This window comes from Piliocolobus tephrosceles, chromosome 8 (assembly GCF_002776525.5).
Source record: "Piliocolobus tephrosceles isolate RC106 chromosome 8, ASM277652v3, whole genome shotgun sequence".
Classification (NCBI taxonomy): domain Eukaryota; kingdom Metazoa; phylum Chordata; class Mammalia; order Primates; family Cercopithecidae; genus Piliocolobus; species Piliocolobus tephrosceles.
The window spans coordinates 9,362,678-9,373,982 of NC_045441.1; the positions used below are offsets into that span (position 1 = coordinate 9,362,678).

General features: G+C 47.6%; 1 protein-coding gene across 3 annotated transcripts in view; it reads left to right on the top strand.

Annotated features, from left to right (window-relative positions):
• The window catches only part of AGFG2 (ArfGAP with FG repeats 2), a 29,497-nt gene that overhangs the window by 10,298 nt on the left and 7,894 nt on the right, over window positions 1-11,305 (top strand). For 2 of the 3 annotated variants that reach the window (XM_026456643.1, XM_026456644.1), the window contains exons 2-6: window positions 368-461; window positions 1,410-1,525; window positions 4,269-4,422; window positions 5,016-5,181; window positions 6,498-6,623. In XM_026456643.1, the coding sequence (XP_026312428.1) occupies window positions 368-461; window positions 1,410-1,525; window positions 4,269-4,422; window positions 5,016-5,181; window positions 6,498-6,623 (656 nt within the window). Of the gene's footprint in view, window positions 1-367; window positions 462-1,409; window positions 1,526-4,268; window positions 4,423-5,015; window positions 5,182-6,497; window positions 6,624-10,968; window positions 11,017-11,305 lie in introns of all 3 variants that reach the window. The other variant, XM_026456642.1, reaches the window with a different exon arrangement.

The following is an 11,305-nucleotide window of genomic DNA, read 5'->3' on the forward strand; positions in this document are numbered from 1 at the left end:
GAGGTCAGGAGATCGAGACCATCCTGGCTAACACGGTGAAACCCTGTCTCTACTAAAAAATACAAAAAAACTAGCCGGGCGAGGTGGTGGGCGCCTGTAGTCCCAGCTACTCGGGACGCTGAGGCAGGAGAATGGCGTAAACCCAGGAGGCGGAGCTTTCAGTGAGCTGACATCCGGCCACTGCACCCCAGCCTGGGCGACAGAGCGAGACTCCGTCTCAAAACAACACAAAAAAAGATGGGGGGGTTCTATCTGAGCTTAGTTTATATGCTATTGTTTTCACCCTTTCTCCCTCCTCCCCCTCCCATGAACAGCCTGCCGTGCTAACTGCATTATACTTCTCTTTCTTCCTGTTTCTCTCCCTCAGGAGAGGACTGAATCCCCCTCATCGTGTCAAGTCAATCTCCATGACAACTTTCACTGAGCCTGAAGTAGTATTCCTGCAATCCCGTGGAAATGAGGTAAGCTGCCACCAATGGAGTGGTGAGAAGGTCGCCCTATCTGCAGGTGGGGCTTTGTCTCAAGATTGTAGGGAAACCTTACAGTTTCATTTTTGGTTTTCTCTGAATTTTTTCATATGTATGATTTCTTTCCTTAGGTATATTTGTATATTTACAGAATCTTTATTCTGTTATACAAATCGTGGTTTGTCTAAGCTCCTTTTTCAGGAGTCAGGGGAAGTAGCAATATCTTTGTAGGATGTGGCACCTGAGCAATGGAGGGGTAGAATGATCAGAGCTCCAGAGCATGAGCATTCAGAGTTGACTGGGCCAGCCTCTCTGAGGAAGCTCTCCTGGAGCCAGCTCTGCTGCCTTAAGCCTTGACCACCTGGATTTAAGTGCATATCTTTTACTTGAAAGTGACTTGTAAATCCCTTCCCTAGCTAAATCTGCCAATCAGAAGTTGCTATCCTTGGCGTTAGCAGTACCCCTAGCTTATGGGTGATTGGTTTACTTAGAGGGTGTCCTCAAGGGCCTCTGGAGGTGTCCTGGAAGCCAGAGCTCTGAAAATTGTCCCAGACCCTACCCTTATCGAAATTTAATTCTCCATAATTCTTATGGCCCTCTATTTTCCTTTTTCAATACATGTCACAAAATGTGATTATAACTTTAGTTTTATTTATCTAAGACATGACCGCCCCATTGGATTATAAACTCTGCAAGGACAGGAATCATATCTGGTTTGTAGATAGACTCAGATCCTAGACTATATTTTTATTTATAATACATGAGGCAGGAGAATCACTTAAACCCCGGAGGTGGAGGTTGCAGTGAGCCGAGATCGTGCCACTGCACTCCAGCCTGGCGACAGAGTGAGAATCCATCTCAAAAAAAAAAAAAAAAGGAAGTGGTATCTTTTATATTTTCCTGCTTTCTGCTCCCACTCCTCTGACACCTTCATTCTTTTAGGTTTGCCGGAAGATTTGGCTGGGTCTATTTGATGCTCGGACATCTTTAGTACCAGATTCCAGGGATCCTCAGAAAGTGAAGGAGTTTCTCCAGGAAAAATATGAGAAGAAGAGATGGTAAGGAGTAGGAAAGGAGTAGCCTTCTCACAAAGGCTAGACTTGGGTTGAGTCTGTTCCACTCACATTCAGTTATGGGTAAAATAAATCGACATGAAAGGACAACTTGTTCTCAGTCACTAACCCTGCAGATTTTATGTCCTCTCTTTTGGGGAGATAATAGACTGATTAGAGTCGGGAGGTAGGCCTGTGTGTGTTCATTTTTATAGCTCAGCTGATCTTTGTATATGGGGAGAGATGGCAGGAAGCACACATCCTATAGTTTTATTCCTTTAACCCATCATTTCATGATTTTTTTTTTTTTTTTTGAGACCAGGTCTTACTCTGTTGCCCAGGTTACAGTGCAGTGCCACAGTCACAGCTTTCTGCAGCCTCAGCTTCTTGGAGCTCAGGTGATCCTCCTACCTCATCCTCCCCAGTAACTGGGACTATAGGTGTGTGCCACCATGCCTGGCTAATTTTTATATTTTTTTTAGAAATGGGGTTTCGCCATGTTGCCCAGGCTAGTCTCAAACTCCTGGGCTCAAGTGATCTGCCCACCTTGGCCTTCCAAAGTGCCGGGGTTACAGGCATGAGCCACCACGCCCAGCCTCGTTTCATGATTTATATATACAGTCAGCCCTCTGTGTAGATTCTGCATCCATGGATCCAATCAACGTCACATCAAAAATATTTGGGAAAACAGGCCATGCACGGTGGCTCACTCCTGTAATCCCAGCACTTTGGGAGGCTGAGGTGAGCAGACCACTTGAGGTCAGGAGTTCGAGACCAGCCTGGCCAACATGGTGAAACTCCGTCCCTACTAAAAATTTTTTTAAAAAAATTAGCTGAGTGTGGTGGTGGACACCTGTAATCCCAGCTACTCTTGAGGCTGAGGCAGGAAAATCGCTTGAACCCAGGAGGTGGAGGTTGCAGTGAGCTGAGATCGTGCCACTGCACTCCACCCTGGGCAGAGAGAGAGACTCTGTCTCAAAAAAAAAAGGAGGGGGGGGAGGGGAACACAAAAAATAACAATACAACAATAAAAAATAATACAAATAAGGCCGGGCACGGTGGCTCATGCCTGTAATCCCAGCACTTTGGGAGGCCGAGGTGGGTATATCACAGGGTCAGGAGTTCAAGACTAGCCTGGCCAACATGGTGAAACCCTGTCTCTACTAAAAATACAAAAAATTAGCCAGGCGTGGTGGTGGCCACCTGTAATCCCAGCTACTTGGGAGGGTGAGGCAGAGAACTGCTTGAACCCGGGAGGCTGAGGTTGCAGTAAGCCAAGATCGTTCCACTGTACTCCAGCCTGGGCGACAGAGTGAGACTCTGTCTCAAAAAAAAAAATAATAGGCCGGGCGCGGTGGCTCCAGCCTATAATCCCAGCACTTTGGGAGGCTGAGACGGGCAGATCACGAGGTCAGGAGATCGAGACCATCCTGGCTAACACAGTGAAACCCCGTCTCTACTAAAAAAAATACAAAAAATTAGCCGGACGAGGTGGCGGGCGCCTGTAGTCCCAGCTACTCGGGAGGCTGAGGCAGGAGAATGGCGTAAACCCGGGAGGCGGAGCTTGCAGTGAGCTGAGATCTGGCCACAGCACTCCAGCCTGGGCGGCAAAGCAAGACTCCGTCTCAAAAAAAAAAAAAAATAATAATAATAATAATACAAATAAAAAGCAATACAATATAGCAACTATTTGATGTCATTTACATTGTATTAGGTATTATAAGTAACCTATAGATGATTTTAAAGTATATTAGAGGATGTACATATTTGATATGCAAATACTTCACCATTTTATATAAGAGACTTGAGCATCCTGTCCTCTGATTATGGAATTGTCGGGGGATCGTGGAACCAGTTCCCTGGGAATACCATGGGACAACTATATTTTGTCTTTCTGATGAAGGAAACAACATCTCCATTCTACCGTACCTTTCCCCTCCCCTGGTATCACTTCTTGTGGGATCTCCGGGGTGTGTACATGTTGGGAGGTAACTGTGAGGTAGAGAAGAGAATGCAGAGAACAAAGAGATTGATGTGGATAAGACCACACTGTGGAGTCCCTCCTAGGGATGTCCTCAGGATTAAGATGACACTTACCGAGCAGGGGCCACCGACACTGTAGTGGAAGGGAATTGTCTTGGCAGTAGCAGGAGCTGGCAGGATAGAAGTGTAGATTGTCAGCACCTAGAGGATGAGGTGGCAGGCAGCTTTTCTGTGGAAGAAGGGGTCTGAAGAAGCACCCAGGAAATAAAAGAGGGGGACCTTTGCCAGGTGCGGTCACTCACGCCTGTAATTCCAGAACTTTGGAGACTAAGGCAGGAGGATCACTTGAGGCCAAGAGGTTGAGACCAGCCTGGGCAACATAGTGAGACCTCGTCTCTACAAATAATTAAAAAATTAGCCAGGCATGGTAGTGTGTACTTGTGGTCCCAGCTACTTGGGAGGCTGAGGCAGGAGGATCACTTGAGCCTGGGTGGTTAAGGCTGCGATGAGCCAACATTGCCCCACTGCACTCCAGCCTGGGTGACAGAGCGAGACCCTGTCTCAAAAAAACCAAAAGATATTCAAGGGGATGCTCAAGATAGGCAGAACTTTGCTAAGTTGCTTGGTTCCCTTCAAAAAAGGGAATTAGTAGAGAAACATGAGCATAGATTTTGACTCCTGTAACCTATGTCTTCCCAAACACCTAAGCTGAGCATCGTCCAAAGTTTTATCCCTCTCTTTACAGCCTAACTCTTCTTTCTCAAAGGTATGTCCCCCCAGACCAAGTCAAGGGGCCCGCTTATACCAAAGGCAGTGCCTCCACCCCTGTGCAGGGCTCCATCCCAGAAGGGAAGCCCCTTCGGACACTTCTGGGTGATCCTGCACCGTCTCTCTCAGTTGCTGCCTCCACCTCGAGCCAGGTAACTCTCAGATCTGCTCGTCATGTTTCTGTTGAGATTTGGGAGACAGGAGTGTCAGTTTCCTCAATCAGATTCCCCGGACTTAGCAGACAACAGTGCAGGAGCTGTGAGTTGGTTCTCCGTCCTGCTGTTAACCTGTATCTTGTATTTGTCACTTCTGGACCTCATATGTTTTGGAAGTCAGAACCCAACAGGAAGTGGTATTTAGGGAAGTCAGAATATCAGCTCCAAACCTGAGCATTCCATCAAAGAAACACAGAAGAGGCTGGGATATGGTGTCCAATACCTGGGAAAGTTGAGGAGTAACAGCCGTGGGGGCAGTGTTGGGCAACATTCCTGTATATCTCAGGGTTACCTTGGCTCATGTGCTGTAAAATATGTGGTTCTTGGAGCAGGTGTACTGAGAAGACGAGGATGATATGAGCTGTAAGAGGGGCTAAGGCAGCTCCTGCCCTGGAAACTTTTAGGTGGAGGGCAGTTACTCACTGTCTTCTCTCTCCACCTGCCTATCTGAGGGCAACCTGGGGAGCCAGAGGAGGGCCTGAGGCATGTCTGGGATTCTAAGGGCTGTATGCAATTCCTTCTCCTCCAAGCCCGTCAGTCAGTCTCACGCTCGGACATCCCAGGCCCGGAGCACTCAGCCACCTCCCCACTCCTCTGTCAAAAAAGCCAGTACTGACCTGCTGGCTGACATTGGTGGAGACCCCTTTGCTGCACCCCAGACGGCACCAGCTTTTGCTGCATTCCCTGCCTTTGGGGGTAAGTGAGTTTTGGTATGGGACCCTCCCTACAGCATATATACTTACAACATGAGAGATACAGTCCCTGGAGGTCACCCTGACTCTAGATCTCATGCAAACAAATGTGAAGGTCACTCTGAAGCAGCAAGGCTGGGAGGATTGGGGTCAGATAAGTACAGCCAGGATTATGTGTGGGAGTTTGATCCTAAAACATTACAGTTGAGGGCTCCTAGCACTTCCTTTTAGAACACCGGAAATAGCCCTTTACTGTTTTCTCTCTCTGTTAAAATGGGAGGACGAGGATTATCATGTGTTCCATTTCACCAAAGATTATTCTTCCCCCAAATCAGCAATAGCAAGTGGAGGGTTGAGCAGCGTAGAATCTGTTTTCCTTTTTTAAAAATTTTCAAGCTGGACACAGTGGCTCACACCTGTAATCCTAGCATTTGAGAGGCTGAGGCAGGCAGATCACCTGAGGTCAGGAGTTCAAGACCAGCCAGGCCAACATGGTGAAACCCTGTCTCTACTAAAAATAAAAAATTAGCCAAGTGTGGTGGCACGTGCCTGTAGTCCCAGCTACTTGGGAGACTGAGGCAGGAGAATTGCTTGAACCTGGGAGGTGAGGTTGCAGTGAGCCGCAATCTCTCCACTGCACTTCAGCCTAGGTGACAGAATGAGACTCCGTCTCAAAAAAAAAAAAAAAAAAATTCAAGCTCCTTCCTCCATGAAAAAAATTTTCATGCCCCAAACTAGGCCCTGACAAAAATTTTAATGCCTCATGGAGTAAGAATAGAAGAGGGCAGGGAGTGAACCTGGAGGCCCTGGGTGCCCCTGTCCCCCTGTGTGGGTCTGGCTCTTGGCCCCAGGCCCCACCCATTTCCCTCTGAAGAGGACCCTGTGGAAAGGCAGATGTCCCATAAGAGTGGCCTTTGGCCTTTAGAATTAGTAGATATATTACATAGATGGGCATATACATTTTCTTTTCTTTTTCTGTTTTTTGTTTTTGTTTTTGTTTTGAGTCAGAGTCTCATTCTGTCACCCAGGCTAGAGTAGAGTGGCACAATCTCGGCTCACTGTAACCTCCACCTCCCAGGTTTAAGCAATTCTCATGCCTTAGCCTCTCAGGTAGCTGGGATTACAGGCATGTACCACCACAGCCAGCTAATGTTTATATTTTTAGTAGAGAGAGGGTTTTACCATGTTGGCCAGGCTGGTCTTGAACATCTGACCTCAATTGATCTGCCCACCTCGGCCTCCCAAAGTGCTGGGATTACAGGCGTGAGCCACCACACCCGACAATTTTCTGTATAACCTTTATGTTTCTTCCACCTACAGGTCAGACACCTTCCCACGGGGGCTTTGCCAACTTTGATGCCTTCAGCAGTGGCCCCAGCCCTTCTGTGTTCGGAAGCCTCCCTCCAGCTGGTCAAGCCCCGTTCCAGGCCCAGCCAACTCCTGCAGGTAAACTCTGCCCCACTGGCTTCCTTTCTCTTCCAACCGTGTCCGTTTGTTCATGTCCATAAATCAGCCTTCATTCATATCCTCACTATCCTAGAGAGCAAAGCAGCAAAGCACAAAGAGAAGCAGCTCCAGGAGAGGATAAGCGTGTCTGACACATTCTTATCGGGGAGAGGGGGCTCTACTGTTCTGCTTTTTCATGAAAGGAAAATGACTAAGATTGCAGCAGGAGCTGTGTGGGTTATACACTAGGAAACTTTTCACTAGAAAGTATGGAAGACCTGAGTCCTAGAAAAATTGAAAACGGATGTGACCTTTTTCTCTAAGGTGCTCTTGTCTGCATAGTACACTGTCCCAAAGGGTCAAGGGTCAAGGTAGTCTCCAGAAGTCCTCATCCATCCCGCTAAGACCAAAAGCCTGTAAACTCTACGTTGCTGCCAGCCACAATGGCTTACACCTGTAATCCTAACACTCTGGGAGGCCGAGGTGGGAAGATCGCTTGAGCCCAGGAGTGTGAGCCCAGGAGTGTGAGGCTGCAGTGAGTGATTACTGTGCCACTGCACTCCAGCCTGGGTGACAGAGTGAGACCCTGTCTCAAAACAAATAAACATACAAAATCAAAAAACTATGCTATTTAGCCATTGCAAGAGACTCTTCAGGCCTTCTTAAAGCATTCTGCTCCTTCCTAAGCTCTAGATGTCGAGTCTTCATAGCCTTTGGGTGCCTTCTGCCTTTGGACATCCTGGACAATGGGAGGGCAGCTGCAGTGCTCGCTGTCAGGCCCAGATGTCTGGGGAAAAGCCAGTGACGTACACTCTTTCTTTTTTCCTTCCTCTACCCATCCTTCTCTTTTCCACCCTCACTGCCAGCCAGTCGGATGCTAACAGAAAGTTACAGCTTTCGTAAGTTACTCTCCCCACCCCAGAGCCTACCCAAGCGCCTCTGATCATAGAGTTTTGAAGGCTGGAAGGAACCCTTAAAATTTGGTCATTTGACAGATAAGGCAGTTAAGCAATTTCCCTAGTCATGCAGGCCACAGAGTGACCAAGCTGAGACCAGAGCCCAGACTTCTTGACTCATGCTCTGCCCACAGCCTTCTCACTGTGCCACTGTGAGCTGATTAGCTGCTTTTGTTTCTATTTTATCGTTTTGGAGGGCGACAAGAAGAAACATATATTGATAAAAGTTGGCTGGGTATGGTGGTTCACACCTGTGATCCCAGCACTTTGGGAGGTCCAGGTGGGCAGATCGCCTGAGGTCAGGAGTTTGAGATCAGCCTGGCCAACATGGTGAAACACCATGTCTACTCAAAATACAAAAATTAGTTGGGCGTGGTGGCAGGCGCCTGTAATCCCAGCTACTCAGGGGACTGAGGCAGGAGAATCACTTGAACCTGGGAGGCAGAGGCTGTGGTGAGCCGAGATCGTGCCATTGCACTCCAGCCCGAGTAGCAGAGTAAGACTCTGTCTCAAAAAAGAAAAAAAAGTTCACAAAGAGGTTCTCAAAACCATGTACTTAAAATAACTGACCTCATACCTGTGAGATTCACGAAGCAAAAACTATTAGACACAATCAGAATTTAATAAGCCAAAGGAGTAGGAGACTATAATTTGTATTTTGGTAGACTATAATTTGTACAATGCTTTCCCACATGACTAACAGACAAGTAAGAAAGAAACTAGGAAACAAAATCTCCATAAATTCTAACAAAGAGAGATCACATAGGTCACATTCTAGTTTTTGTTGTTGTTTTTTGTTTTTTTGTTTGTGTGTTTTTTGAGAGAGTCTTACTCTGTCGCCCAGGCTAGAGTGCAATGGCGCAATCTCATTCAAGCGATTCTCCTGCCTCAGCCTCCTGAGTAGCAGGATTACAGGCACATGCCACCGTGCCTGGCTAATTTTTGTATTTTAAGTAGAGATGGGGTTTCACCATGTTGACCAGGCCAGTCTCAATCTCCTGACCTCAAGTGATCCGCCTGCCTTGGCATCCCAAAATTCTGTGATTACAGGCATGGGCCACCATGCCTGGCCATAGGTCACATTCTGTATGATAAAAGATGACATAAACAAAGCTTCAAGGCATGAAACAGATGGAGAGACGATACAACATAGAAAACAGATGGAAGTTAGTATCTATAAAATATTTTTAAAATTCCTGTGAATATGAAAATAGAATAATGGACAAGAGATACAGTAGGTAACACCCAGAAAAAAAATATGAAAATAGGCCAGGCGCAGTGGCTCATGCCTATAATCCCAGCAGTTTGGGAAGCTGAGGCAGGTGGATCACTCTGAGGTCAGGAGTTTGAGACCAGCCTTGCCAACGTGGTGAAACCCCATCTCTGCTAAAAATACAAAAATTAGCCGGGCGTGGTGGCAGGCGCCTGTAATCTCAGCTACTTGGGAGGCTGAGGCAGGAGAATCGCTTGAACCTGGGAGGCGGAGGTTGCAGTGAGCAGAGATCGCGCTATTGCGCTCCAGCCTGGGCGACAAAAGCGAGACTTCGTCTAAAAAAAAAAAAAAAAGAAAAGAAAATATCCTCAACCTAACTAATCAGAGAAATGCAAACTAGGATAAGATAGTTTTGCACATCATATTGGCAAAATTTTTAGATTGATAATGGCCAGTATCATGTGGGGGAAAGGACCTTCTTGTGCGCTGTTGGCAGGAATTGTACATTGGTGCAGGAATATTCAATTTAGTAAGAAAGGTGTGCTCCCAGGAATGGGAGCACTCGAGGAAACAGCCTATATAAAGTTGTTATAGATGTGTCCCTTCTGAAATGCCTTCCCAGTACAGTTGATTGCTCTAAAGACAGAGTTTTTGGGGCAGACTCAGGGAGAAGGAAGGGCTCAGCCCCACGGACATCCCAAGCATTAAACCTTTTGTCCACTATCTGGCTGTCTCAAAAAGCAGTCAATCACTGGGCGTGGTGGCTTATACCTGTAATCCCAGCACTTTGGGAGGCTGAGGGGGTGCATCATTTGAGGTTAGAAGTTTGAAACCAGCCTGGCCTACATGGTGAAAACCCCCTCTACCAAAATACAAAAATTGGTCGGGCGTGGTGGTGCATGCCCATAGTTCCAGCTACTAGGGAGGCTGAGGCAGGAAGATTGCTTGAACCGGGGAGGCTGAGGTAGCAGTGAGCTGAGATTATGCCTCTGCACTCCAGCCTGGGTGACAGAGCAAGACTCCGTCTCAAACAAAACAAAACAAAAACAGTCAACCTACAGCCAAACCCAGAGCCAAGGAACATTTCCGAAGATTCTGCCATTGTTGGGCACCTTCGTGCACTATGTCCATGAGGAAGGAAAGAGCCTCCCTTTGCAGGAAACTGGCTCAACTTGGCCCAGATCTAATGCTGATAATTGGCAGAACCACTTCCCACTACACCATGATCATGCAGGTGTTCCTGTGAGTGTGATTTAGCTATTGGGTGTGAACTGAGAGAGGAGATTTTGAGAGGTGGGTGTCTCTTCTGACAAGCCTGCTTTTATTTTTATATTTCTGAGGGGGAGTATGGAGAGGGGAGGTTTTCAAAACTGTTTCTCTGAAACTGCAATAAGGCATGGTAGAAATCTAGCTGTGTGGCGTAAGAAGCGCATGAAGGCCGGGTGTGGTGGCTTATGCCTATAATCCCATCACTTTGGGAGGCTGAGGTGGGCGGATCACCTGAGCTCATGAGTTCAAGACCAGCCTGGGAAACATGGCAAAACTTCATCTCTACCAAAACTACAAATAATTAGCTGGGAATGGTGGTATGCACCTATAGTCCCAGCGACTCAGGAGGCTAAGGTGGCAGAATCAGCTGAGCCCTGAAGGTCGAGGCTGCAGTGAGCTGAGATTGTGCTACTGCACTCCAGCCTGGGCAACTGGAATGAAACCCTGCCTCAAAAAAAAAAAAAAAAAAGTACATGAAATGAAAAGCAAACAGGAGCGCAGGTGTTTCTTGGGCCACCACCTCCTTTATGAGAATGCACTCTGTGCAAAGGGCCAACCCTGCCTGGGCTAGGGATGGTTCTGCCCCCTAGTGTCCACAGGGAGGCACAGCATGGCCTGCAGCCTCTCTCCCAGCTTGTTCCTCACTGGGGTGAGTGAGCTCCTGGAACATGAAGGACCACAGTAGTACAAAGAGTCAACCATCCGAGGAGAGGGAGCTGTGCTCGCGTGGAAATTCCACACACTGTACTTGGAGGCAGGCAGACAGGGAAAGGCCTCGACTGGGAGAGTCACTAGAGGATCCAACACCATGCTGCTGGCTTTTTTTTTTTTTTAAACAGTTTCGCCCTATTGCCTAGGCTGGAGTGCAGTGGCTTGATCTTGGCTCACTGCAATCTTCCTCTTCCAGGTTCAAGTGATTCTGGTGCCTCAGCCTCCCATGTAGCTGGGATTACAGGTATGCACCCCCATGCCCAGCTTATTTTTGTGCTTTTAGTAGAGACAGGGTTTTGCCATATTGGCCAGGCTTGTCTCAAACTCCTGACCTCAAGCGATCTGCTTGCCTCAGCCTCCCAAAGTGTGGGGATTACAGGTGTGAGCCACTGGGCCTGACCCCAGCCAGCTGGCTTTCTAGCCTGCCTTACATCCTGTGGATTAGAAAGGATTGATGACCAAGTAAGCACAGTGGCATTGTAGCCTTTCCCAGGAGGAAGCTGGAAGCCAGCACTCGTTCATCTAGAAAGCCC